Source organism: Molothrus ater, chromosome 14 (genome assembly GCF_012460135.2).
Source record: "Molothrus ater isolate BHLD 08-10-18 breed brown headed cowbird chromosome 14, BPBGC_Mater_1.1, whole genome shotgun sequence".
Taxonomy (NCBI): domain Eukaryota; kingdom Metazoa; phylum Chordata; class Aves; order Passeriformes; family Icteridae; genus Molothrus; species Molothrus ater.
Window position 1 is genome coordinate 535904 of NC_050491.2, and position 26113 is coordinate 562016.

At 55.1% G+C, this 26113-nt stretch overlaps 2 protein-coding genes across 3 annotated transcripts; one reads left to right on the forward strand and one right to left on the reverse strand.

The window, feature by feature from the left end:
* Window positions 1-406: 406 nt before the first annotated feature.
* Window positions 407-21956, forward strand: OCRL (OCRL inositol polyphosphate-5-phosphatase). 2 transcript variants are annotated; one of them, XM_036402161.2, is made up of 24 exons: window positions 407-468; window positions 560-639; window positions 1096-1175; window positions 2019-2057; window positions 2498-2605; window positions 2678-2761; window positions 3072-3192; window positions 3281-3442; window positions 4328-4429; window positions 4835-4949; window positions 6738-6854; window positions 6986-7176; window positions 8187-8298; window positions 9741-9850; window positions 10781-10916; window positions 12125-12235; window positions 12541-12706; window positions 12900-13135; window positions 16537-16560; window positions 18779-18898; window positions 19126-19210; window positions 19636-19763; window positions 20329-20440; window positions 20543-21956. In XM_036402161.2, the coding sequence occupies exons 1-24, from the start codon at window positions 436-438 to the stop codon at window positions 20665-20667; spliced, it is 2697 nt and encodes an 898-aa protein (XP_036258054.1). In that variant the 5' UTR covers window positions 407-435; the 3' UTR covers window positions 20668-21956. The 2 variants fall into 2 exon arrangements, with proteins under 2 accessions (XP_036258054.1, XP_036258053.1); XM_036402160.2 differs by having other exon boundaries at window positions 408-468; window positions 2495-2605.
* Window positions 21957-24718: 2762 nt separating this feature from the next.
* APLN (apelin) lies at window positions 24719-25821 on the reverse strand. Its single transcript, XM_036402345.2, has 2 exons — window positions 25529-25821; window positions 24719-25438 (listed from the first exon to the last, which is right to left on the reverse strand). Exon 1 carries the CDS (start codon window positions 25819-25821, stop codon window positions 25534-25536), a length of 288 nt encoding a protein of 95 aa, XP_036258238.2. The 3' UTR covers window positions 24719-25438; window positions 25529-25533.
* Between the last annotated feature and the right edge of the window lie 292 nt (window positions 25822-26113).

Genomic DNA, 26113 nt, shown 5'->3' on the forward strand with positions numbered 1-26113 from the left:
GCCGCCTCTCCCAGCCCAGGAGCGGCCATGCCGCCAGCGCTGCCGCCCTGCGCTTCAAACCCGGCCCTTCCCGGCCTGCACCGCGCCACATGTAAATCAGCAGCTCTCGCAGCCAATCAACGCCGGGGGCGGGAGGAAAGAGGCGGGGTCGAGCGCTCCTCCCGGTTTGGGGCAATACCGGGACGAGCACCGGTCCCGGCTGGTCCATTTCCCGCCGCGCGGTGGGAAGCGAGGTGCGGGACACTCAGGGGAACCCGGCAGATCCACAGGTCCCCCGCCCCCGGTGCACTCTCGGTTCCTGCCGCGCAATCGGTGTACGTCGCGGGCAAGGGCGGTGGGGTCCTCCCGCCAGCAGGGGGCGCGGCGGCGGCGGCGGGCGCCGCTCTGCTCCGCGCCCGTGCCCAGCGCGGAGTCGCCGGGAGACCGAGCGCCGCCATGGAGGCGCGCGCCGCGGGCTGTGGCCTGCTCGTATCCACCGTGCGCGAGGGGCCGGGCGGGCGGGGGGCAGCGGTGGGGCGGGGCAGGCCGGTGACAGGAGGTTTTCTTAACTGCGGCGCAGAGCGTTGCTGGCACAGAGGTGCGGGCCGGGCGGCGGGAGCCGTGCGTGCTCGGCCTGGAGCGGCGGGCCGGCCGCTACGGGTGAGTGCGAGCGTGGCGGGGCCCGGCTCGCCTCGGTCGGTGCCGCCGCGGCGGGGCCGGGGCGGGACGCGCCGTGCCCGTGCACGGCTCGGTTCTTCGCCGAGTGGCCACAGCCGACGTGACTCTCGGGATCCCTGCGTGCTCCCTCGGCGGGCTCCCCTCACCCTGCGGGCGGGGACCCGCGAGACCGGCGCTGCGGAGGAGACTCCCCGATGCTCCTCCGGCAAGCAGAGCCGCTGCCATCCCGGTGTTGGCCCTGCCCCGTGGCAGGGAGAGTTCAACAGCTCTTACTTCTCCCACGGGGTATCCGCGTCCTGCACGGTCTCACCTTCGTTGCCTTTTTCCTCCTCCTGCCCCAGAAGTTTAACGATAAAAATCAAACACTGTCTCTGTACACACAGCTCCCGTTTGTGTGCGTTGCTGCCAGGTTTTTATAAGCCTTCCTTCTGTCTGCAGGGTCGTTATTCGCTCCCAGGAGAAAGAAAACTCTGATCCGGATTATATTCCCATCAATAGCCGTTTTAAATGTGTGCAAGGTATTGACTGCTGGGGGGAAGGTTGAGAATCCCCTGCTGTTCATCCACAAACCTTAAATTTAATGGTGTTTCCTGACCTGTCTCCTGAGCCACAGCAGATTGAATCCTTTCCTTGTGAAACAGCAAGTCACATTTTATGGCATCCCCTTGTTCCTCATCCAAGCAGGTTGTCATTCCATGTCAGCATGCACTTGTGAAGAACTTGGCTGGCTCCAGTGCATGTTGGGCTTGGCATCACACAGAACCAACACATGCAGAACCTGGTTTCAGGGTCTGGAATTTGGTGTCTGTCTCTCAGAGTTCTCTGCTATGCCAAGAGTTGGGAGCTGTTGCCTTTTCCTGCATGTTTACATCTAAACTTCCTAAGGTCTAGCAAGCTCTCAGCATCCCACCTATTGGATGAGGAAGGGCTTTAGGCCTTTTCTTGGAAGAACTTAAATAGCAACAAGTGACCCTGGGGCAAATCCTTGTGAGGAGTACAAGTCCGTTTTTCTGAATTTGCTCATTCCCTTGTGTGCAGCTCAGGGATGTTCTGCCCTTGGTCTTGCTCTGTAGAGAAGCTCTGAAGTTCCTTGTCAAGTTGGTCTTTCCCAAAGTACCTGCACTGATGGTGAAAAACCATCCAGGTGTATGAGAACTGTGTGGTAGGAATCTCCCTGGGACACTTGTTGGGAGGTGACTGTCCAGGTTCTCTCAGCCAGAACCGTTAGGAATGTACAGATGTAAATTAGAGCTCTTTGTTCCTGTCAGGACTCTCTCATGACTGGTAGTGTAATTATATGAGTCCTCAATTACTGCAGCATCCAGCGTCAGCTCTACTGATCCTGGCTTTCTCTTTTCTAGAGGCAGAAGAAACTCTGCTGATTGATATAGCTACAAACAGTAAGTTTCATAAGGGCAGTGGTGTAGCTAAAGATCCTGTTAGGGAACAGCCACTGGTGCTTGTTTTGCCTTCCAGTCTTCCCCCAGGCTCAGTGTTTGTCCTCTGCTCAAACAGCGATGGTTTTCCCTCTGATATTGTCATCTGGCTGTGTCATGACACTCAGTTGCCATGACAGACAAGGTTTGAAATGCAAATGGTCAAAATGTCTGCAATTTTTCTTCCTGCTTTTAGAGCTCTTCTCTGCAAAATTGCAGTAGGGACGATTCCTAAAGACAGGAGAATGTGCTGGGGATACCCCAAGCAGGGTGGGGGGACCTCAGAAGCGCAGGGAGGATAACTTAGGTGCAGATTTCCATCACAAACAACACCTGGAAGCTGGGTGGGAAGCCTGGGGACTCTGAGGCAGCCTGGGCTGATTCAGTGAGTGTGTTTGAAGCAGGCTGCAAGGTCAGGATCCAGGGTGAGGAGGCACCGGAGCGGCTCTTCGAGATCCCTGATGAGGAGCGCTGCTTGGGATTCCTGTCAGAAGTGCAGAGCATACAGGAAGGTGAGCAGAGTTGCCCCTGTGCATGTGAAATTCTCTGCCAGCAGTTTCTGACAGGGATGGGTTTTTTTCCAGCCCACCTGAAAGCATCTCTTCCTGAACCTAAGGACTCAGCCATTTGGCATCAGGTGGAGAAGAGCCTCACAGGTCTATCTCCAGGTACAGTTGGCTTTGCTGCGAGGCCTGTGCAGTGCTGGGGTGCCCAGGGTAGGAGCTGGGTCTGGCCACACCTCCTTGTCTGTTAATTCCTTCCTGAGTGCTATTTTCACCCTTGGTTTGTGCATGTTAAGCTCCTTCCTGCCTTCCCTTGTGGTTAAGTGCCCCTTTCTCCCATTTCCAGGGTAACACAATTGATGTATTCCTACTGTCATTTGGTTTTTTGCTTTCTGTGAAGTTACATTTTTTCCTTCTTGATCTGAGCTCTTTCAGGTTGTTTCTCAGGGTGTTTTTCTTGGATTTTTCATTACAGGAGCTCTGGGGTTTGAGGATGACTTCAACACCCTGAGCCTAGAAGAGAAAAGGAACATGCAGAACCACCAGACGGGATCTCGACGGGAACCCCCACCTCCTCCTGTCCCTCAGAATAAGCAGTAAGTAATGTAGGGGATCTGTTCCCTTTTTTACTTTTCTTCCTAGACAGCAGAACTAGTTCTAGTGCTGCTCTTGCTTCCTTCCTAGATTTCACCGAGAGAGAGAAGGCGCATCCAGAGACCAGCCCAAGGTGACAAACACTATGCGCAAGATCTTTTTGCCCAGCACACATTCGGGGCAGAGAGAGGGACTCATCAAACATGTGCTGGCCAAGAGGGAGAAGGCCTACATCAACCTGCACAACTTCAGGTGAGAGCTGAGAGGGAAGGACAGAGCTGTGGGATCTCTCCTTTGAGCTTGAATCTCACCCAGGATTGGACCCTGGCAGCTGGTGGTGGGTTGCAGCTCAGGTGGCCAGTGAGGATGGTACAGCCAAAAGTCTCGTGTCCATGGGGCAGCTGCTGCTTTTGTGTTATCTCTGTGTATGTCAGATCTCCTGAGCCTTGGTAAGGCTGGAGCAGATGGGCAGAAAGAGTGAAGACAGATGTCCCACCATAGTGTTGTGGTATTGCCCCTCGTGACGTGATGTTAAAAGAGCCAGGTGTTTGCTGGTGGAATGCCTTACTCTGAGAGGAATGTCACTGGGAGGGAGCCAAGCCTGGGAGAATTTTTGAGGAGCAGCTGAGGGAGCAGAGAAGCCTCAGCCTCGAGGAGAGGAGGCTCGGGGACTTTCTGGCTCTCCCCAACTCCCTGACAGGAGGGGGCAGCCAAGGGGGTTGGGCTCTGCTCCCAGGGAGCAAGGGAGAGTACAAGAGGAAATGGCCTCAGACTGCAGCAGGAAAGGTTCAGGTTGGACACCAGGAGGAATTTCTTCATGGAAAGGGTGGTCAGGCATTGGAAGGGGCTGCCCAGGGAGGTGGTGGAGTCCCCATCTCTGGAGGTGTGCAAGGAATGCCTGGACATGGCACTCAGAGCTCTGGGCTGGGTGACAAGGTGGGCATTGGGCACAGCTTGGACTCGATGATCCTGGAGGTCTTTTCCAACCTCAATGATTCTGTGACTTTCAGTTCCCCCATGGCAGTCATTGCTCCATGCAGGGACAGCTCATATAGTGCATGCTTCCAGCCAGAACACTGCTGTGCTGCTGTGGTTTTCATTGTGTTTTCTAACAGCTCAGCTGCGTTTGTGTTTTAGGTTCTTTGTGGGTACATGGAATGTGAATGGGCAGTCTCCAGACAGCTTCTTGAACCCATGGCTGGTGTATGACATGGAGCCTCCAGACTTCTACTGCATCGGGTGAGCAGTTGGGGATCCAGGAGGGCTGGGTAGGGTTTAGGTTCATGTTGTGCTCTCAGAGGCTGCACAGAGCTGAGCTGTGTCACACAGGGGCTGTCTGAGGGCAAAAAGCCATTGGATGAGGCAGAGGATCAAGTTGAACAAAGCTAGCATGACAGTAGATTTTCCTGGAGGTATCTGCAGAGCTCACTCATTGTCCTCTGTCTAAAGTGGTGTTTCTCAGGGAAAGGGTTGCTGGGGACTTGGGGTAGGATCTCAAAGACACATGGGGAAATTCTACTGCTTTATTTAGCAAGTGGCCATAAAGAGCTGTTCTTCCAAGGGCTGTTGTTGGAGGTTTCACATTTCTGTAGGTAGAGGAGGATTTGCAGGAAGGCTGGAGGTGCTAAGCTCTTGGGTTTCCAGGTTCCAGGAGCTGGACCTCAGCACGGAGGCCTTTTTCTACCTTGATTCTACGAAGGAACAGGAGTGGCTGTCTGCTGTGGAGAGGTCCCTGCACCCTAAGGCCAAATACAAGAAAGTGAGTTCTGCTCAGTGGCATGGGGGCTTGTCATGGAGCTGGCATGATGGGAAGGAAGGAAAAAGGAAAAGGGCTTCCCTTTTCCTCCCTGTCCAAGGAGCAAGGCTTGGAGAAACCAAGTGTGATACTGGGCATGTGCATACCTGGGCATCTGTCAAATGTGTCAAGTTAAATCTGGAGAGTCTGTTTCTGCACTACAGTTGTAGGAAATATTGTCCTTTGAAGTAGAAATTTATAAAGGTGGGGACCACAATACCTTTATCAAATAGGAGGTAGTTGTAAGGGAAGCAGCAGGTTCAAATTCTCTATCTATATTACCTTCTCATCCTATACTATAGAAGCCAGGTGTGTCCTGAGCTGGTAAATTAAATTAATAGATTTTCTCTGAAAGAATAGGATGATTTATGAAGTGCAATCTTCTGGGTACTGCTGCCTTGAGTCAGAATTGCTTCAGCTGTGGCAGCAGGACTTTGTTCTGGCTGGTTTAGAGCAGGACACTGGTTTTATCTCTGCTATGACAAACTTTTATGCTGCAGGGACCAGTCCTGAATACATTAATGGGTTTCCCTTTCTTCCTTAGCCTATGTGTTTGCTGTCACACCCCATACTGCTTGCTCTGAGCAGATGTTACAGGAAATGAAACAGGGAATAGAGTATCTTGCTGAACTGAGACCTATCAAGGGGAGCCAGGAGTCCGGGCCTGAACCGCAGAGGCTCCTGCTCCCTCTTCTCCCTTTGCTTCACTTTAGTTTTGGGTGAATTTCTCCTACTGTAGTGAAAGGGAGAGTGCAGGATAGGGCTGCAGGAGGTGGAGGTGGCTGAAGCTGTAGATAAGACTTGTGGTCACCTGCAAATTCTGCTCCTGCAGAGCACACCAGGTTCTGGGCCCTTGCAGCCAAATTCTCTGCTCTCAGCTTCTTTCCTCACTCCATAGACTTAATCCCAACACATGTGAATGTTTCTGTGCATAGAGGTGAGCATGCAGACTGTGCTCAAGCAGGTGAGGCCTTGTCATTGTTTCAGAGTGGTGATGTCACTGTTTCACAGGGATGATACCACTCTTTTGGAGGTGCAGGAAGGTCACAGACTGGACAGTGTTGGCTTAGCACATGTAAAAGATCAGCAGCAGACCTGAGATCCCCACTGGGACAGGGCACATGAGCACAGTGTTAGCCTCTGTGGGCTGAGCTCTGTGGGAGCAGATAACTGCTCAGATCCAGAGAAGCCCTTGGCTTTAGGGAACAAGTATTTCCTGAGAATGAGTCAATCTGTGTAGCTCAGAGATGCCTTTTGCTATCCCGTGCATCAGGCAGGTCTGCCTCAGGGAAATAGGAACATCTCTGTCCATTCCCCTCTGCACTGGAGTCCGCAGTAAGCCAAGGTGGGCTCTGACTCCCACTGCATCTGCAGCCTCAGGACAGCCCCAGCCCTGGGCCTGGCTGGAGCACTCTGCTTGTGCTGGCTAGAGCACAGCAAGGGCTGAGACCCGAGTCACAAACTTGCTGGGCATTTATTCAGTTTCTCTTTGCCCACCCTGTTGTAGGGAGGGACCAGAGTAGGGAATGCAGTGGGCTCAGCACCGCTGACAGCTCCTGGGCGGAGACAGATGGACCCCAAGAACCTTGCTGTTAGGACAGGAGACTCTTTGGGTTCTGTTGTTGCAATTAGGGATTGAGTAGAGAACATGAGGAACAGGGAGAGCCAGAGCAGCAGAGCATCAGGCAGAGCAGATCAGAACTGCATTCCCGCTGCCTCTCTGGGAATTCAGGATCCCGTTTATTTTTGCAGGTGCAAATGGTCCGCCTGGTTGGGATGATGTTGCTCATATTTGCTAAGAAGGATCATCTGAGCAATATCAAAGAGATTGTGACAGAGTCTGTGGGCACAGGAGTCATGGGAAAGATGGTGAGTCACCAAGGCCAGCTTGTTGCTTCCTTGTATCCATGCAAGAAGTGGCACAGTCTGGTTTGGTTCACCTGTGCCATCCCAGTCCTCTCACCTGTCACCCACTCCCCACTGGTCCCTCCTGTCCCTAGGGCAACAAGGGTGGTGTGGCCATCAGGTTCATGTTCTACAACACCACGTTCTGTGTCGTCAACTCCCACCTGGCTGCCCATGTGGAGGACTTTGAGCGTCGAAACCAGGACTACAAGGACATCTGTGCCCGGATGAGCTTCCTGATCTCCACCTCAGACTGTCTGTCTGAGCTCAACATCATGAAGCATGAGTGAGTTGCACCCTTTGGCAGTGGTGTTGAGTAATCCAAGTCAAGTCAGAACTGCAGCAACCGGAGGTTTCATGCAGATAAATAATTTGGCTTAATAAAATAATTTGAAATCCTAAGGGCTGTGATGTGCTGCAGTTCCTGCAGACAAACTGGTCACCTCCTTGTTGCAGTGCCTTATGCACCTGTGCCCAGTGTCCCTTTCCTTGTGTTTGTGTATAACTTCCTTTTCAGCAGGCCTAAACAGAATACAAATGGTTGGTATTTCTGTAATTAATACTTAAACCATTTAAAAACCAAAAATGTAGAGTGGATTAGTACAGAAAAAAACCTTGCAATATTAGATTATCCTTGATAATCTACTAATGGAAATGTTGAGGTTTGACTATAAACAGGAAGAGCTTTGGTACTAGCAAGGGGTTTAAATTTTAATCTTTAAAGGAAACCTTTATGGAGTAAAGAGTGGATCCCATGAGTGCTTCTTTAGCTGCTGACAGCAAGAAGGCTGTAGGCCTGTTTGGAAGCCTGGAGAAGAGTGGGGTGGGAGCAGGTGCTGCTGAGGTATGGCTGATGGCAGGGATGGGAAACAATGTCCAAAAGGTTGTAACCTTCAGGAACCTAATTCTGCTCCTGCTAATTCAGCGTCAGGCGGTCTTGGCTCGTAGGTGGTGCAGCAGTGGCCCGCTCTGGTTGAAGGAAAGGCAGTGAAAAGCCAACAGGTAAAAGCAGGGTGTACATGAGGGATAACCCTGCAGATGCCTCACCTGTCCCACTGGCTGACCAGCTGACTCTGCTTAATGACCTCCACCATGGCTCTCTTCTTAATATGAGAAGAGCCTCAACACCAGCTGGACTTTGTGTGAACACTGGTCTTGCTTCATTAGAGTCAGTGCTGTTCTCTTGGATCAACCTGGGAGAGTGGAAGGTGTCCCTCCCCAGCTGGTACAAGATAAGGTTTAAGCTCATTTCCAAACCAGACCATTCCATGATTGTTTGTGTATCTTTGTTTGCAGTGTTGTTATCTGGCTGGGAGACCTGAACTACAGGCTGTGTCTGCTGGATGCCAGTGAAGTGAAGAATCTCATCAGCAAGAATGAACTTCAGAAACTGCTGACTTACGACCAGGTGAGTGAACTCGCTCACATTCACCCCATCCCTGGGAGGTCATCTTGGTTTGGGAGGTGCCTCTGCTAGGGAGGAGCTGGCAGACACGGAGCTGTGGATGGGGCTGGAGCACAGATCTGATGAGGAGCAGCTGGAGGAACTCAGCCTGGAAAAGAGAAGGCTCAGGGGGATCTTCTTGCTCTCTACAACTCCCTGAGAGGACGGTGCAGCCAGGTCAGGGTTGGTCTCTTCTCCCAGGTAACAACTGGGAGGACAAGAGGAAATGGCCTCAAGTTGTGCCAGGAGAGGTTCGGGTTGGATATTAGGCAAAATTTTTTAATGGAAAATGCTGTCCAGCCATGGCACAGACTGCCCAGGGCAGTGATGTCCCCATTCCTGGAGGGATTTAACAGACATGTAGAGGTGGCACGTGGGGACATAGGTTAGTTGGGGCCTTGACAGTGCTGGAGGAACCATTCGAGTCAATGGTTTTGGAGGACTTTTCCAACCTATGTAATTCCATTGCACACTGCAATAAGGGTCTGGACACAGACATCGACACTGGACCCTGACAGAGCTCTGGGTGTGCTGGTTGCAACATCCCCCTAACAAAACCAAATTGTCCATATTGGGGTAACTGGGTAACTCAGGCAGTCACTGTGTAAGTGGGTCTGTGTCTCAGTGCAGGAGTTCCCTCTACAAGCTGAACACAAGCATTTGTAACAGCAACAAAAGCTGCTGCGATCAGTGTTGTGAAAGAGGTATTGATTTGGAGTCCAAATCTGCTCAGCCAGTTTGACCTGAATTCTGTGCTGTCGCCTTCCCTGCTCGGCACTTCCCTGCAGCACACAGAAGCTGGTGGCAGGTTCCTTTCAGGTGAAGGGTTGCACCTGGGAAACATGAACAGCAGTGGTGCAATGTCACCTCTGACACAGTTTAACAATAAATTTGGTTGGTTGTCCTCTGTAGCTCATTTTTGCTGTGCTACAGAGCTTTGTTCAGGAAACAGCTGTAGCTTAGGTCTTACTGAGGAAAACATCCAGAAGAGGAAAGGAGCAAAGGAGGGTGGTGCCAGGTTGTCAGGCAAGTGCAATCCTGGAGGCTCTTGCTAAAATGATTGGTGGGGAACAATTAATGATGGCAATCCTAAGCCTGAAAACTGATGAAAGCATTTAGTAATTAATATTTCCCTTAACTCTTGCTTGAAGCTGCCTGCATGGTCTGGTGAGCAGTACGATGCTCATTTGTACTCGGTCTGTTTGGAAAACTTTCCACTTGTGTGTTAAAGGTGTGAGGTCTGAGAGGCAGTTTGGGGTTGTCTGTGAATCCCACAGAATGGCCACAGGCCACGCTTTCTCTGCCTGTAGATCTGCTCTCTAACACTGCTGTGGCAAGGGAGGGTTTCTTGGGTTTGGTTGGGTTTGTTTTTTTTTTCTTTTTAAAGCTTTTTTTTTCTGCTTTAGCTGAATATTCAGCGCACTCAGAAGAAAGCATTTGCAGATTTCATGGAGGGAGATATTAAATTCATCCCCACGTATAAATATGACTCTAAAACAGATCGCTGGGACTCCAGGTACATTGGCTGCAACTGGGTGTATTTGCCTATGACATGAAACACATTTTTCACAAAATTTGATTTCCTGCTTCTTAGAACTGCATACCTCTCAGTGTTATGTTTGGCCTTCGTTTCTTTCCTGCTTTCTGCAATAAGCAGCCCCCTGTGTACGTTGAGCAGGCACATCCCTTAAACCTCTGTAGCTGCTGATCCCACTGGATGAAGGCAGGTGAAGTGTGAGCTCAGGTGACCCTGCACTGGGGCCTTTTTCTATTACCAGGGACAGGCAAACAGTATAAAAAAGGAATTGAAGAGCTAAGGAAACAGGCTCTCTGAGTCACCCTGTCCCCTGACTTGCACACCCACAGGGTGGCTGCACTGTGATAGCAGCTGTGGTTCCTGCTTGGTGCCTCCCACAGACATGGCTGCATCTGCTGCAGGGGCTGCTCCGAAGGGAGAAACTCCCAAGAAGGACTTCCAAACCATGTAGTGATTGAACTTGACTTGCCATGTTTATGAATCACCACAGTAGTTAATCTGAAGAAGGATAACCCAGGATTCAGGCTTCACAACATAATACTAGTCACTGAGTAGACTTTCTGGAGTGGAGACAATAAGCGATGGGTTGGATTGTCGGCAGAAAGTCTGGCAGCACAAGAAAGTCATGCAGCTTGGGTCACAGCACACATGGGGTCAGGCTGTGGTGGGCTTGACTGAGGGTTATTTTGTTTTCTGGTGCTGGAAAGGATGGGAATTTTATCTGCTGTATTGGGAAAGGGGGAGAGAGCAGAAGAAATAACAGAATTCAAGTTGGGGTAAGTGATAGGAGTTCATTCCATCACTGCTGTGATGATGCGGGTGGAGAGAACTGCCTTGTTGGGAAGAGGAACAGCTTGGATGGCTTGATAGGATTGTTGGATTCCCCTGGTAACCTGTTTTTCTTTGTAGTGGTAAGTGTCGTGTGCCAGCGTGGTGTGATCGGATCCTTTGGAGAGGAGGGGATGTCAGTCAGCTCCGGTACTGCAGTCACATGGACCTCAAGACCAGTGACCACAAGCCTGTCAGCGCCCTGTTCCGCATCGGGGTGGGTTTGTGTGTTTGTTGGGGCAGGATCCCAGCGCTGCCCGGCATTCCAGGCATTACTGTGGGAGGCGGTGACAGAGTCAGGGCACCTCTGCTAAGGCAAGAGTTGCAAGAGGACACGTGAACCCAACTGAGGTGTGCCTGCTGTGGGGGTGCTGCCTCTGGCAGCATGGGAATGCATGAGTCCTGCTGTTCCCTCCTCCACATGGAGACACAGCAGCAGCCTGGACCTGGCTGTGCTGTGCTGCGTTGGACGTGTCATCTGGTTCACACCTGGATGTCTTCAGTGGAGAGTGACAGCAAATTCAGGTTTTTTGGCGCAGCCAATGGGGACACTCCATGTCCATTTTTGCTACCTCCTGCTCCCTGGGTGGCTCAGGTCACAGAATGGGTCAGGTTGGAAGGGACCACGGTTGGTTGTTGGGTCCCATCTCCCTGCTCCAGCAGGGCCATCCTAGAGCACACGGCACAGGATTGTGTCCAGGCAGTTCTGGACTCTCTCCACTGAGGGAGATTTCACAGCCTCTCTGGGAAATCCATTTCAGTGCTCTGTCACCCACACAGTGAAGAAGTTCTTCCTCATGTTCCCATGCCTCTTGTGCCATTGCTGGCCCCCACAGAGCAGAGCCTGGGCCCTGCTCTGAGCCCTCCCTGCAGTGAGGAACAGACAGAGCCCCTCTCAGCTGTGTGTCCTCTTGAGGGTGAACAGCCCCAGCTCCCTCAGCCTTTCTGTGTAAGGGAGATGCTCCAGGCACTTTAGCATCTCCACAGTTTTTGCTGGCCCCACTCCGGGGCCTCTATATCTCTCCTGTACTGGGGAGCCCAGAACCAGACATGGCATATCATGTGTGCCTCACCTGCGCTGAGTAGAATAGGCTGAGTCTATTTAAAGAAAAGCCTTTCCCCTTTCCCTGTGGACAATCATGAGAAATGCTGCAGCATGCCAGTGTTGTCTCACAGAGGTTGCCTCCAGTGATCTCCCAGTTGTGTGACCAGTGGCCAGACAGACCCTGGTAACACCTGCAGCAGTGAAATCTGTGTAAAGTTGCAGACACAGCTTGGGACTGCACACGTGTGTGTGAACTCTCTCAGCCTTGCAGCTACAGAAGCAAGTGCTTAGATAAATAATTCACTTCTGCAGCTCATGATCAAGAGAGTTCCTGTGAAAGCCAGTCAGAAGTTTCCTTGAGTGTTTTTTGTCTCCCACAGGTGAAGGTTGTGGATGAGCAGAAGTATCGGAAGCTGTTTGAAGACATTGTTCGTGTAATGGACAGGATGGAGAATGACTTTCTTCCTTCGCTAGAGCTGAGCAGGAGAGAGGTGAGGATGAACCTGGGATCGCTGTCCCTGCCCAAACACAGCAACCTTCAAAGTGCCAGAACTTCTTTCAAAGACCTTGTTTCAATTAACTGGATTATAGAAAATTGAACTCTATCCTTTATCTTATGATCAGGAATTGGGTTAGCGAGGACATGTTGTCTTGGCTCTTTGGCAGGACTTCTGTGAGGAATTCTGCATTAGGTGGGCTCCTCTCAGCCTCAGGGGGCCACCGCAGAGTCTGTGGGGGGCTGGCCATGGGCCATATCCTGGCCACTAGTATCGCTCGATTTCTTTTTGCTCTACAGTTCGAGTTTGAGAACGTGAAGTTCCGTCAGCTGCAGAAACAGAAGTTCCAGATTACCAATAATGGGCAAGTCACCTGTCACTTCTCCTTCATCCCAAAGCTCAATGACAACCACTACTGCAAGCCATGGCTTCGGGCCGAGCCTTGTGAAGGTTACCTGGAGCCAGGTGAGTGTAGTGCTGTAGACCCCCCCAATCCCATTTCCATTCAGTCCTTCCTGTCTTTCCTGTGTCCCACCTTCTTACCATCAGTCTTGTCTGTCTATGCTGTTGTGGCCTTTGTCCCTTCCACTGTATGTTTGTCCCCATCATCCCTTTTGGAGAGTGTCTGTCTGTTCTTGAGCGCTCCAGTGTGTTGCAGATGAGAGCACAGAGATCTCCCTGGACGTGTATGTCAGCAAGGACTCAGTCACCCTCCTGAACTCTGGCGAGGATAAAATTGAGGATATTCTTGTCCTGCACCTGGACCGAGGGAAGGACTATTTCCTGACCATCAGTGGGACCTACCTGCCCAGCTGCTTTGGCACTTCGCTTGAGGCCTTGTGCCGGATGAAGCGACCCATCCGAGAAGTTCCAGTCACCAAACTCATAGACCTGGTGAGTTCTGAAGGGGCTCTTCTAACCCAGAGAAGCCTGATTCCCTCCTGATTGCTCCCAAAAGCAGGAGCAGTACCTGCAGGTTAGGCTGTCTGTGCTGGCTCTGAGATGAGTGACTTCACAGAGCTTGAGGTGCTCTTTTATTCTTCCTGTCTACCACAGCCAATGGTTTTGACAGCCTTTTTACTGAGTGAGCTCTGAATATTGTTTGATGGGATGAAAAAGTGATCCCAGCACCTCATGTTGGTGTTACTGGTGCCGGCAGGCTCAGCTGGGTGGCACTGCAGTGTCATAAGAGATGTGATTAGCGTCCTCTCATCCAAGGTATATGAGCTTCTTTTGCTATGATGAGTGCCTTGGAGGCCTTTTCCTTCTGGATACATTCCCACTGCTCAGGGGAAGGAGCAAGCAGAAGCAGAAGGACCAAAGTGTGTGGTGTGGGGTGCTGAAGGACACAGCTCAGCAGATGAGCAATGTCACAGCCTCTCTGGCCATTTCCTCCCACACCAACCACAGTGAGAGATAATGCCTCGGGTGAGAGATAGTTCATCAGGGAGAGATCTCTCTGTGGTGCAGCAAACTGTTCCTCTCCCCAGCCTATGCCAGCCCCCAGCATCAATTTTCCTCCTCCCACTGCTCATTGTGTGCATGAGAGAGGGTGCAGTGGTCACCTCTTGTTTTTTGGGTACTCTCAGCTGTTTCTGTGGTTGTCCCATTTTGGGGATGTAATTCTGATTTCCAGGCTGGTTTCCTTCATCTCTCCTTACTGCCTTACCTGGCCATGTTCCAGTGAGGTGCAGCAGCTCCTGAGTGCCAGTTCATGTCCCCATTCTTGTTCAGGCAGGAGAGTCCTTTCTTTCTCTCCACCTGAAAGCTCAGCTCCATTATTTGAGTCTCTCTGCCATGTAATATCTTTCCTCTTCTCTCCTATCTCACAGTCTCACCCTTACATGAGGGGCTTTTTGTCCAGGAAGCTGCTGCTTTTCTACCTCTGTAGATTTGCCAGCCTCCACTCCCATTGTTTCCACATTTTCTTATCCCTTCAGCAGTTGTCCAGTGCCTCTCCCTGCCTCTTTCAGTTCCCATCTTTTATTGTAGGTATCTACTTTTCTCACAAGTCCAATATACAGAGAAGTCCATTTTATATGAGAATTTTGACTTTTTAATCTTTTGACTTTTTTGACACTGATCAGGCTAGGCAGGATGCAGGTGGCAAGATACGGTGTTTGCCTCCTCAGGTCAAGCAACTGATCCAGGCTTCAGCTCCTCAGATTTCTGAGGATTTGGTTATAGTCAGTCTTGTTCTAGAAGTGGGTCTGGAACATTTCACTGGCCTTGGTTGCTTTTCTACCTGCTTTTTCCAGCTCAGCACCAACTTCTTGCTTGATAGAGAGGAATTTGGGCCCAGACCCTTCGCTCTGCCCTCACAGACACTAACACACTGTTAGATTTGTAAGAGTTCATTGAGGCTTCTTCTCCTTCCATCTATAGATTTCCTTCTCCTGCTACTCAGTGAAGCATCTAGAAATAAAGCAGGCAAAACAGTCAGCAAGGAGCACCTGCTCCAGTGTCTGCAGCAGGGACACAGCTCTCCTTATGGGCATGGGGGCATATTTTAAGTTTTTTGGTGCTGATTTTACCTGTGAGCTGAGAAATCCTTGGAATCAGACCAAACTGAGCACTTGCTGCCTGGGTCAGTGGTGCTGGGGCTGCCTGCCCTGCAAGCTGGAGCATTTGGGTGCAGTTCCCTGAGTTTTGGTGCTGCTCAGGCTGTGTGAGGCTGGCAGTGTGTGTGCATTAAGAACCTTCTGCACTTGCATGGGCTCATCCTTCACTGGACCAAACATCTTCCTCAGCCTAGCTAGACTTTTTCTGTGTATTTCAGTGGAGAGAGGTCTGGAGATCCAGTCACTGAGGGGCTGAGGTAGGTGGGTGCGGGATAGCACCACGCAGGTCGGAGTTTGTCTGGGAATGGCTTTCCTGGTTCTCCAAGGAGGGAGACAGTGACATGGCTGCTGTCACTTGAGCACCTCTCCTTTGGGATTTCAGTATTAGTGTCTCATCCTGTTTTTTCTTGGGATCCTATTTTGGGTTTTAAAAAGCCTCTTGAAGAACCCCTGTGAGGAACAGGTGAGTCTTGTGGAACAGATCGTGCTGAAGGCTCAACATTAGGGAGAAATTGTTCCCTGGAAGGGTGGGGAGGCCCTGGCACTCTTTGCCCAGAGCTGCCCAATTCCTGGAAGTGTCCAAGGCCAGGTTGGAAGGGGCTTGGAGCAACCTGAGGATAGTGGAAGATGTCCCTGCCCATGACAGAAGAGTGGAATGAGATGAGCTTTAAGGTCCCTCCCAACCCAAACCACTCTGTGATTCTGTGGAGAGGTGAGCAGCCAGGCTCAGGTTGGGGGGTGAGGTGCACATGACTCGCCCGTTACAAAAAGTGCAGGTGGCCGTCTGCCCTCCCAAGCCTGTGACTGTGTCCCTCCCCCTGTGCCTCAGGAGAGAAACCTGTGCCAGCTCCTGTTCAAAGCAAGCTGTTCTCAGGAAGAGGACAGTCTGTTGTGGCTCAGGGAGGCTCCAGAGGAAGCAGGCACTGCAGAGGCCACAGGGGACCCTGAGATGCTCCTCCCTCCTGGTGTCCCTGTGCCATGGGAGCTGCAGCTGCTCCCAGCTCAGCCTGGGAATGCGCTGGGGCAGTTCCCACCCCAAAAGGTCAATCTGCCAAGACTCTGTATGGACAGCCTGCTTCTGTTTCCTCCTGCAAACCTATGAGCAGTGTCCAGCCGGCCCTGGCTCTACAGGGATGGCTGTTTGGGGATGCTGAGGGCTTGGCTGTGCTGCCGGAGGGCTTGGCACACTCCTCTCTGTGCAATGCTAATGCTCTTAGGCTGCAGCAGCAGCAGCAGCCGGGTTTGAGCACAAACCCTCATTTCCCTGACGGTACCGAAAGCTGCTTAGGGGCCCTGTGAGCTCCACAGCTGCCACACACTCAGAAACACAGATTTAGCCCAGGGAACGTTTTATCTCTGGCCTGATCACAAGGGAAGATGGCTGAAATAATGTAGGGACAGTGATTGTGACTAGGAACTTCTTGGTGGTCACATCTCATCTGCCCATGGCCCAGCTGTTGGCCAGTGAACAGTGCTGTCTAAGCCCCTTGGAGGGCTTTCCAGAAATCCTGATGAGGCTGTGCATCATATGAGCAGGATTGTTGTTAATTGGCAGGCAAATCTCTCACCACAGGTTTAACTTTGGCCGTGTCAGCAAAATGTGTGAAGGACCTGGTGTTCAGTGGGTTCTTGTAATGCAAATTAGGCTTCTGCTTAATCACAAGAGTTGATCCGAGAGTGCTTTCTCCCTCTTAACCACACTTTTTCCTCTCCTCTCTTTCCTGCTGCTCTCAGGAAGAAGACAGCTTCTTAGAAAAGGTAACATGAGCAATTGCTGCGTGGCAGTCTGCTTCTCAGTGGTGTGTTTGTAAAGAATGGGAGCTTTTCCCTTGTTTTCTGTGGCAGAGGAAAGGGGAGGGGAGCACAGAGGGGACATGGCTGCCAGCAAAGCTTCTTAGCACAGCTGTGGGCTGGATGAGAGCATGGAGAAGCATAGAGTGACCCCAGAGCCAAGCCCAACTGCAATGTTGAAGCCCATCAAATTTGCTTTGGGAAGAAAAAAAAATTACTTTCTTGATCCTGACAGCAATGTTGGATATTCCCAAAAAAGATTGGCAGCCTTTGACATACCTCTGACCATAAGGAGGGATTCACCACAGCATCCTCTCAGACCTGTGAGAAGAGGGCTGGAGGAGGAAACTCAGGTCTTTTGTTCCTTCCATCTGGTTGTGTCCCTGTGGAGGCCGAGGGAGGGCCTTGTGCAGGAGGTGGATATTTCTGTGCCTCCTCAAGCAGGGGAGCTGAGACTGCTGGCTCTGATGGCCACAATGCCCGAGTGGGATCACTGCTTCCCTTGGCACCCATGCTTGGTGCTGGAGCCAAGCAAGGAAAACTTCCTTGGGAGAGCAAGTGGGAAATGCTGGGGGTGTTCAGGAAGTCTCCCTGCGCTGGGTCTGACATTTGTAACTTGTTCGAGCTGGTTCTGCACCGGCTTCCCAGTCTGAGGGAGTTGTTCCTCTCTGGGCTGTCAGCACAGTAGCAGAGCACAACAGGAGAGGGAAGGAATGTTCCCTCTCCAAGAGGGGATCAAGCTCGGGTGTTTAACCTCATGAAACTCACATACTCCCTCCTGGCAGAGGAGAAGGGAGGAGTTTTGATTTTTGGGAGCATCTTCCCGTGGGAAGGACGTGGCGTACCTCTCTTCCTCACACGCGGCAGGAGAGGGCGCTCGGGGCCCGGCCAACGTGCGCCTGCCTCCTCCCCCTGCTCCTCTTCCTTCTCGTCTGCCCGGAGGCACCTTGAGCCTTCTCTGAATACCTGGGATCTCCTGTATGGGGGTCTCCACAGCTCCCCCAGTCATGCAAAGGGCTGCTCCAGCTCTTGGCTCCAGTGATGCCCTGACACAGGGGGTTTCTGTAGAAGAGCCTCAGCCCGGGTAGAGTGTCCACAGATCTGGGAGAGGGTCTGCAGCTCTCCCCCTTTCCCTTTTAGAGGAAATCTGTAATGCTCTTGCCTGACATGCTGCTTCCCAACCTTGCCAGTGCATGTGGCTGAGCGAGGCAGCTGTGCAGCCGTGACTCCTCATCTGCTGGCAGGGTCAGACCTGATGCTGTGCAGGGCAGAGCTGTGCTGTGTGGCAACTGGGGCTACTGCCCGTGCCACCAGGGCTTGTGTCAGCTTGGTGTGTCTCTGGGCATAGCAGGGAAGCCGCCCCTGACTGCTGTCAGTGGCTGTGTGTGCTGCAGGGACAGCCATGGCAGTTTTGCCTCAGCTGGTGTGAGGTGCTTTCTGTGTGGCTTTTGGACTCCTCTGCTGGTGGCGGGGTTGTGTTCCTGCTTGTGCTGCTGGTTCCTGGGTGCTTTGGGAGTGCTGGGCATGGCTTCCTCCTTGGAGGTCACAGGAATGTGAGCGATCGTGAAGTGAGAGTAAAATCAAGCCAAGAACGTGGATCCGGTTAAAGCTTGGTGTGATGGAGACATCTGAGCCACAGGAGCACATCAGCTGCTCCACAGGAGTAAGCAGGAACTGTGACAGTGGTGGCCTCTACTCAGTGAGAGCTCTTCTTGGGAAAATCAAGGAAGAAACTTGAGGAGTCAGGACAGTTGCAGAGCCCTGAGAGCAGCCGTGGCTGGAGCACCCGGAGGCAGGGAAGGGGTGGTGGGGTCGGTGGGGACGGGGCTGGGCTCCCCAGTGTGGCAGCTCCCGCAGCACAAGGACTGGCTGGGTCCCAGCCTCTGTTGGCTGCAGGGTGGGAGCTGGGATATGGGGCCAGGGCACCGTGGGCAGCCAGAGCCACCTCCTGGGGGTCTGAGGGGGCTGGGGCTGTTGGAGAGACCGGGCAGGTTGTTCCATGGGGCAGCAGAAGGGAGAGGAGCCAGGACCTGTGGGGCAATGGCTGGTGCTGTGGAAGTGATTCAGGGCTAGAGCACCCCAGGGTCCTGCTGCTTCCCCTGTCTCAGCTTTCCCTACCAGGGACTAAGGGAGTGAGGCAGAAGGGACTGAGGTTTCCCTGAGCCCTTGTGTGCTTTCTCTCCAGGAGAAATCCATCCTGCAGATGGGCTCCCTGGACAGTGAGGAAGCAAGTGAGGTGCCGCTGCAGGTGCCCAAGGAGATCTGGCTCTTGGTGGACCACCTATTCAAGCATGCTCTCCACCAGGTGAGAGGGAGGGTGAGGGAGGGGGCCTGTGCCACACTGGAGCTCTCCTGGTGACCTGGTTCCTCACACACACCTGGTGATCAGCTCCAGTTTGTTGTTTACAGGGCAAGGCTTTTCCCTGGGCTGAAAGCACTGGCTGGGTGTCCCAGGGTTCACCATTCACTGGGAGTCACCATGTGCCTTTGTGGGGAAGGTGACTTACTCCATTCCTGTGCTGTTTTTGACAGGAGGACCTGTTCCAGACTCCAGGTATGCAGGAAGAGCTGGAGCAGATCATTGACTGCCTGGACACCAGCATTCCCGAGACAATCTGTATCCTTCTGTGATGGATCTCAACTCTGCTGGGAGAGTTCACTCTCGGGAGAGCTTGTCTGTCACCTTTACCTGGCAGGGTTCCTGGCAAGGATGGCCTCCCCTTGGTCCCCCCACAACCTCTCTCAAAGTTGAATCAGGGCTGGCCAAAGCAGCCGGGGCTCTGGAAGCTTCTGCAGGGTTGTGCCAAGTGCAGGAGCTGGGATACTGAAGAGCATGGTCTGGAGAAGAAGCTAATGGAGCAGGGGGCTTCTGTGCAGCCAGAGGGTGGGAAATGCAGTGTAGGGTTTTTTATGGATGGGGGACAGTGGAGGAGAAGGAGAGGTTAGACAGGCAGGGAACTTGTGTGTCCTCCTGTGAGATGAGCATCTGGGTAGGGAGGGGCTCTCTCTGCTCAGCATGACCCTTGATTCCCAGCCCTCCAGCGAGCAGTAATCACTCTGTGGCTGAAGCTCTCCTCATCTTCCTGGAGGCTCTGCCAGAGCCTGTGATCTGCTATGAGCTGTACCAGCGATGCCTGGAGGGGTCCCACAGCAGCCGGCTGTGCCGACAGGTGCGTCTGCTGCCAGCTCAGGGCAGCTCCTGCTGCTGTGGGCTGTGCCATGCCTCTGGGCCTGCCTGGGCCCTGCTCCCTGCCTGGGGGCTGACAGTGGCTCTGGGAGAGTGGACAGCTCTTCCAGAGAGACCCCAAGTGAGCCCTGTCTTACCCTGAGCACATGGGGAATGGGGAGGGGCCAAGCCACCCCTGGTCCTGAGGGCTTGAGCACCTGCTCAGAGCTACAATTCCTGTCCTTCATGGAGGGCTGTGCATGGCTCTTAACAGCTGGTGGGGCAGCAGGCCAGGTCAAGCATGTCCCTGAGCAGATGGGGAATTTTTGGGGCATTGAGAGCTGGGATCCAACTAAAAACAAGCGGGAAGCAGCCACAAGGCACTGGGGATTTTTTTCCTGGTGACACAGCTTTCCTTGAAGCAGTGTCACCAGGAGCCACAGTCCACAAGTGCCATCAGTAGTAGGGCTGCCAGCTGTCGGTAAGTTGCTGTGGAACCCGGAGTGCCACACATACCCAGGCTGCAGCAGTGGGAGCTGGGAGAGCTTCCTGACACCATTTCCTTGCAGGTGATCCTTCAGCTGCCGAGCTGCCACCGCAACGTGTTTCGGTACCTAATGTCCTTCCTGCGGGAGCTGCTCAAGTACTCAGAGGACAACAACATCAGTGCTACCATGATCGGTGAGTGTTGTTCCCCTGTGGCCCTCGCTCCATCCCAGCCTCTTCCTGTGCCTCCCAAGGTCTTCGTTCCTCACCAGTGACTGATTTTACCTGCCTCCACAGCTGCCCTGTTCTCCAGCCTCCTCCTGCGCCCTCCGCCCAACCTGATGGCCAGGCAGACCCAGCAGGACCGCCAGCGTGCCATCAACTTCCTCTACAGCTTCCTGCTCAGCGGGGACGAGGAGTGACTCGTGCCATGTGCCAAAGGCAGGCCCGCGCTCCAGCCGGGCCTCTGACAGCTCCGAGGGGTAAAGGCTCGAAGCTCTCCAAGTGCTGTGTTTACAGTGGGAAGGGACAGTTCCCCCTCCTTGCCATGCCATACCCCACGCTGCAGAGGACCTGCACGCTCATTGCACTGCCATCCACCTCTGGAGCCTCCAGCTTCCCCGTGGGAGCCAGGTGGATGTGTCGATACCCGAGCACTGTGCCAGCACCCATCGTCCCGTGGCAGTATCACCAGTTCCCAGGTCACGCTTCTCTCTGTGTCACCTCCATCTCCCAAGAGCTGCTGTAGAGAAAGGTGGGGATGGCTGGTGCTCTTGGAGGCTGTGGCACACTGTGTCCCTCCAGTGCCAGGTTTGTGTGCTGGTGTGTACATCACCCCAGACTGCTGTGGGACATGTGCCACCCTCTGCCACACAGCCATGCCAGCCCTGATGCCATCACTGTGCTATGGACCGTGCTGACCCAGGAAGGTTGTTTGGACATTTGGCCTCTCCCCTTCAGCATGGCCTCCCCCCTCTCCCCTCCCACCCTCCCAGGACCCAGGGCCTCAGCACACAAGTCTGTCCCTGCACCCCCCACTCTGCCTTCAATTTCCTCTCCCTTCCCTGCCTCAGCTTCCCCCAAGGGCACAGGATGGTGGGTGGCTCGCAGTGACCAGGGTCAGATAGAGCCGTGAGCTGCCCTCTGCTGCTCTTGGGCTGTCCTGTGCATTTGGAGCAGGATGGGACCCCTGTCCCTCTCGCCCAGCCTACAGTGTGGGGGTAGGACAGGCTGGGTCACCAGGTGCCTCTAGATGGAGTCCATTGTCTCCTTCCTGGGGTGTTAGCAGAGGGTGTGGGTTTTGTGGGAGTGAAAGGAGCCACAAATGCTCCTCAGGGGCCAGAGGAGCAGCTGTGGGGGCTGTGCACGGGGGCTGCTGTGCAAGGGTCACACACAGCTGTCTGAGGGGACAGCCCTGGGGCTGGTGACTGAGGGTGCAAGAGTGGTCTGTCCCACTGAAACACTAAGGCCTGTGGGGCCATGTGGCCTCAGGTGAGGGAGGCCAAAGCCAAGGGGAGGAGGTTGTGGTCACAGAGCCCCCACTGGTGCCTGGGCTCAGCCCAGGGTATCGTGTGGCCCTGTGGTCCCCATGCACTGGCTGAGCTGCTGCAGGCTCCCCTCCCTTTTGCCTTTTTCTTATCCTTAAAATTTTTAAATTACATAATTTATTGGGAAACTGTTCGTTCCAAATAAACCTTCGTTGTGCAAGGCCTGGGGGCTGTGCAGGGCACACCTGCCTTTCCTCATGCAGTTCTGCACTGTCATGGAGCCCTGCCTGGAGCTCCAGGCTCACTCTGGGGACAGCTGAGGGCTGGGCTCTCCCCCAGCCACTTCAGGAGTGTGCTGGGCACAGGTGGAGACAGTGGCAGAAGGTCCCATGCTGCTGGTTCCTGCTGGTTGGGCTCCTGGGTGCGCCCCTGATGTGCTGGCACTGCAGCCCAGTGCCCATCCCACAGTGGGTGGTGGCATGTGCCCCACCGGGATGGAGATGGCACTGGGTCCAGCCGGGTGCAGGAGGGTGCTGGTGCCAGTGTGTGGCACACAGCTTTGGCAGCCCAGAGCAGTGATGCCTGTGTGCCCATGGCCCTGCTGGGCCAGCAAGGGCAGCGTGGTGGAGAAAGCCCGCACGTCCTGCTGCAGGAAATGGCGGACGGTGTCATCTCCATCTGCTTCCTGCCGGCTCCTTGGGAGCAGGGCTGTGCCTGGCAGCTGCTCCCGTGCTGTCACCGAGGTGACCAGTGCTAGGTGCCGGCACTGTTCCCGCGGCCACCACATTCCTGCCACTGCCGGCGGAAATGCCGGAGCGAGAGGGAAGCTCTCATGCTCCCTGGGGATGGGACACAGCCTGGGCCTGCCCATCCTCCTCCTCATGAGGCTGCAGGGATCCTTGTGGGGGACCCTGGAGGCTGTTGGGGTGCAGCTCTGGGGCTCTCACTCATGCATCAGCCCACCGTGAACATGGGCACTGAGGGATGCGGGTGGTACCCAGGTGGTGGTGCTGGAGGAGCTGGTGCTGTCCCACAGCCACACTGAACATCCCTTGCCAGCCCTAGGTGGGCAGTGAGCTCTCCTGTCTCCCCTGGGGACATCCAGAGGTCCCCAAGGACTGCAGGGCTCCTACAACGGCTGAGCGCTCTCCCTGTGCCCCTGGCATCCCTCTTTCCTTGCTCAGTGAGCTGGGACCTGGCAGAGCCCATCTTTGCCCTGCTTGCACAGCAAGTGGGACAGGACTGCCCCATGCCTCTTTGCCCATGTCCCCAGCACTGCCCCTGTGCCCACTGCCCACTCTGCCCCACCTCCTGTTGCAGTACAGGAGCTCTGGCACTGCCATGGCACACGAGGCACAGGGAGCACGGCCAAGCTCAGCAGCTCCCACCTGCCTGTGGGCAGCCAGCCAGGCCAGGAAGAGCCAGAGATTCCTTAGGTCTCCCGGCCCAGAAGCCTTTTCCTCCTTCCAGGCTGGCCACAGCCCAGCCAGGAGGTCCTCCCTGGCCTCCTCCTTTCAGGTTGGTGCAGGAGGGCTGGGGTCAGGGCTCAGCCGTGCCACCCCTGGCTGCAGCCCAAGCACTTGGGGCTGGGCAATGCCTGGGGGACGTGGGACATCGCTGCCTTGCTGCCATGGCCACAGCAGTTCCTCCAAGGGTCTACTGGGCCCCCCACTGCTAGTCCTGCCTGTGCCCAGTCAGGGACCTCACCACATCTCTTGGGCAAGGTACCTGCTGCTGCAGCTGGGGAAGCAGAGCACGGGCATGGAGGGGCAATATGAAGTGCAGGGGGAGAGCCCTCCCAGTTCAAAGCAGTAGCAGCAGCACTGTAGGCTGGCAATGGAGGAACAATAACCCCCCAACATCCCAGAGCTGGAGCTGAGGGTAGCTGGAGGGGGCTGTGGCTGGGGCACCATATCCTGCCCCACTCCAGCTCTGGGAGGCTGCTGGGTCTGGAAAACTGGGCATGGGGACCAGGACAAGACTGGGCAGTGGGCAGGCAACCCTTGCCCACCCGCCCAGACCATCATGGGGGCACTGGCAGTAGCTCGTGGGGTGGCCGTGAAGCCGGCTGGGGGTGGCAGGGTCTCTCGGGGCAGCTGGCGGTGGGGCAGCAGTGGCTCGCAGGGCCCCGCGGCTGGCGGGGCTCGTGGATCGTGCGGCGGGCGCGGTGGCTGGCGCGGGGCCGGGCAGCGCATCCCTCCCGGTCCCGGCGGATGAGCTAATGGAGGCCAGCTGGGTCCCGGCGCTTCCCCAGCCCCGCTCCCAGCCCGCAGCTGCAGCCCTTCCGCTCCTCCTCAGCCCCTTAACCCCCTCCCCGCCGGCACTGCCGACCTCTACCCGCAGCCCCGTGCCCGGGACGTGGGCAGCGCCCTGCAAACAGTCAGGGGTTTGGAGGCCCCGCATGGGCACCCCCTCTGCCAGCGTCCCAGCCGCGGCTGGGGGTGTCCTGTCCCATGGGGTCCGATCCCTTTGCAGGGCTCAGCTCCTTCTCTCCATCTGCAGGGTCCTTCTGGGACCCTCAGTCCCCTGAGCTTTGACCCCCCCCTGCCCCCCATATGGGTCATGCTCACACCCAGCCCCATGGGGTGGGGACACGTAGGGGAGGAATGTCAGGGATACCAGGGACAGAGACACCAGAAACAGGGATGCCAGGGATAGCAGTGACTGAACACAAGGGACAGGGATGCCCAGGAAGACCAGCATCCCTGTGCCCTTCCAGCATCCCCTCCTCCATCTCCCAGCCCCTCTGACCTGTGTTTTCCCACCCTCCTTGCCAATTCCACAGGCTCAGCACATGACTTCACTCCTTGCTGAGCACCTTCTCTGCCATCATTGAGCTGGGAAAGGGGCTGCCATGGCCCCAGCCATGACCCTCAGTGCCTATAGACAGCCCCAGGAGACAGCAGAGGGACCTGAGATCCCTCCCCACCAGCAGGAGAGCAACCCCTACCTGCCCTTCTAGAAATCAGCATTTACTGAGTTAATAATCATAACTCTTTATTATAAAGATGTATTTACATGGAATAAATCTTTACAGACACAAGAGACAATCAGCAGGGACCAGCTCAGAGCCAGGGCCCCTCCTTTGGTGTATGGCAGAGCTTGACAGAGACCCCAGTACCCCCCCCATTCCTACTGTCCCATGGCATGAAGCAGAGGGGCCCAGGGCCCCACAGTGTGTCCTGGGTGGGCACCCCACTCCATCACGAGGTGAGTCTGCCAACGAGAAAGGGAGGGCAACTCACCCAGGGTGTGGGATGAGCACCATGGGAATAAATAGACCCAGGACAAGCTGTGTGCTCCCCCTGGCATGGGGGTGACAGGGCTGGGGCAGGACCCCAAGGAGATCACACACCCCTGAGGAGAAGCTGCTCTGCCTGACAAAGTGCTTTGCACAAAGCCTGTGGTCCCAGCGGGCCAATGCCCGAGCCAGTTCCGTGCCCACCGGGACAGGGCATCGTGGCAACCCTGGCCCCTCTGTGGGCAACCCCAATCCAGCCGGCCCTGCGAGGCAGTGAGGAGGGGCAGAATGCACCCACAGTGCCAGACATGGCACCGGGGCCACCAGGGCCAACCGCCGGGAGAAGGTGGGGCCGGCTGAGGGCTTACAGGGGGAGCCCCAGGCTCAGGGCCGGAGGATGAGCAGATCAGGCGAGAACACGGTGCGAGCAATGGAGGCCGTGTCCGTGGAAGGCTGGTGGCAGCCCTGCAACGAGAGCAAGCCCAAGTACATATGAGTTCCCTCACGGCACCATCACAGGTTTCCCTGCATCCCCCGCGCCCCTCTGCAGCTCACCTGGCTCAGAATGGCATGGGGCCCTTGTGGGAGAGCCGGGGCCGGGGCCGCCGGTACCTGCGCCAGCCCCCGGGCCGCTGGCCGGGCCCACGCCGTGCACCCCGCGGCCGCACCAGCCTCCGGGTGAGGCCGTCCTGGGCATCCTTCCCGTCCGGCGCCTTCCCCAGCGGCCCTGAGGAGATCAGGAACAGCGTTAGCCACGTGTCCCCGCACGCAGGACAGGGACAGCAGTGCCGTGGGGCTGCCTGGCCCTGGGCCGGCCCGTTTTCTGGATTGTCCCCAACGAGAGCCATCAGTGCCAAGCGCTTCCTGTGCCGGCACGGCCCGGCCACCTGTGCCAAACATGGCCAGCAGCAGGGCATGGGGCTGCTCAGCCTCTGCTTTCGGCCCCAGCCCTCCCCACAGCCACCCCCTTCTCTATGCCACCGAGACACTCAGCCCTTCACCCTGAGCCGGTTCCCGTATCCCCGTCGTGCCTGGTGCTGGTGCTCCAGTGGTTCCGTTCCGTCGGGGCCCTGGAGCCCCTGGCCGGGATGCTTTGCTCCCTAAGCACTCCCCGGTCCCGCTACCCTGGGTGCCTCGCGG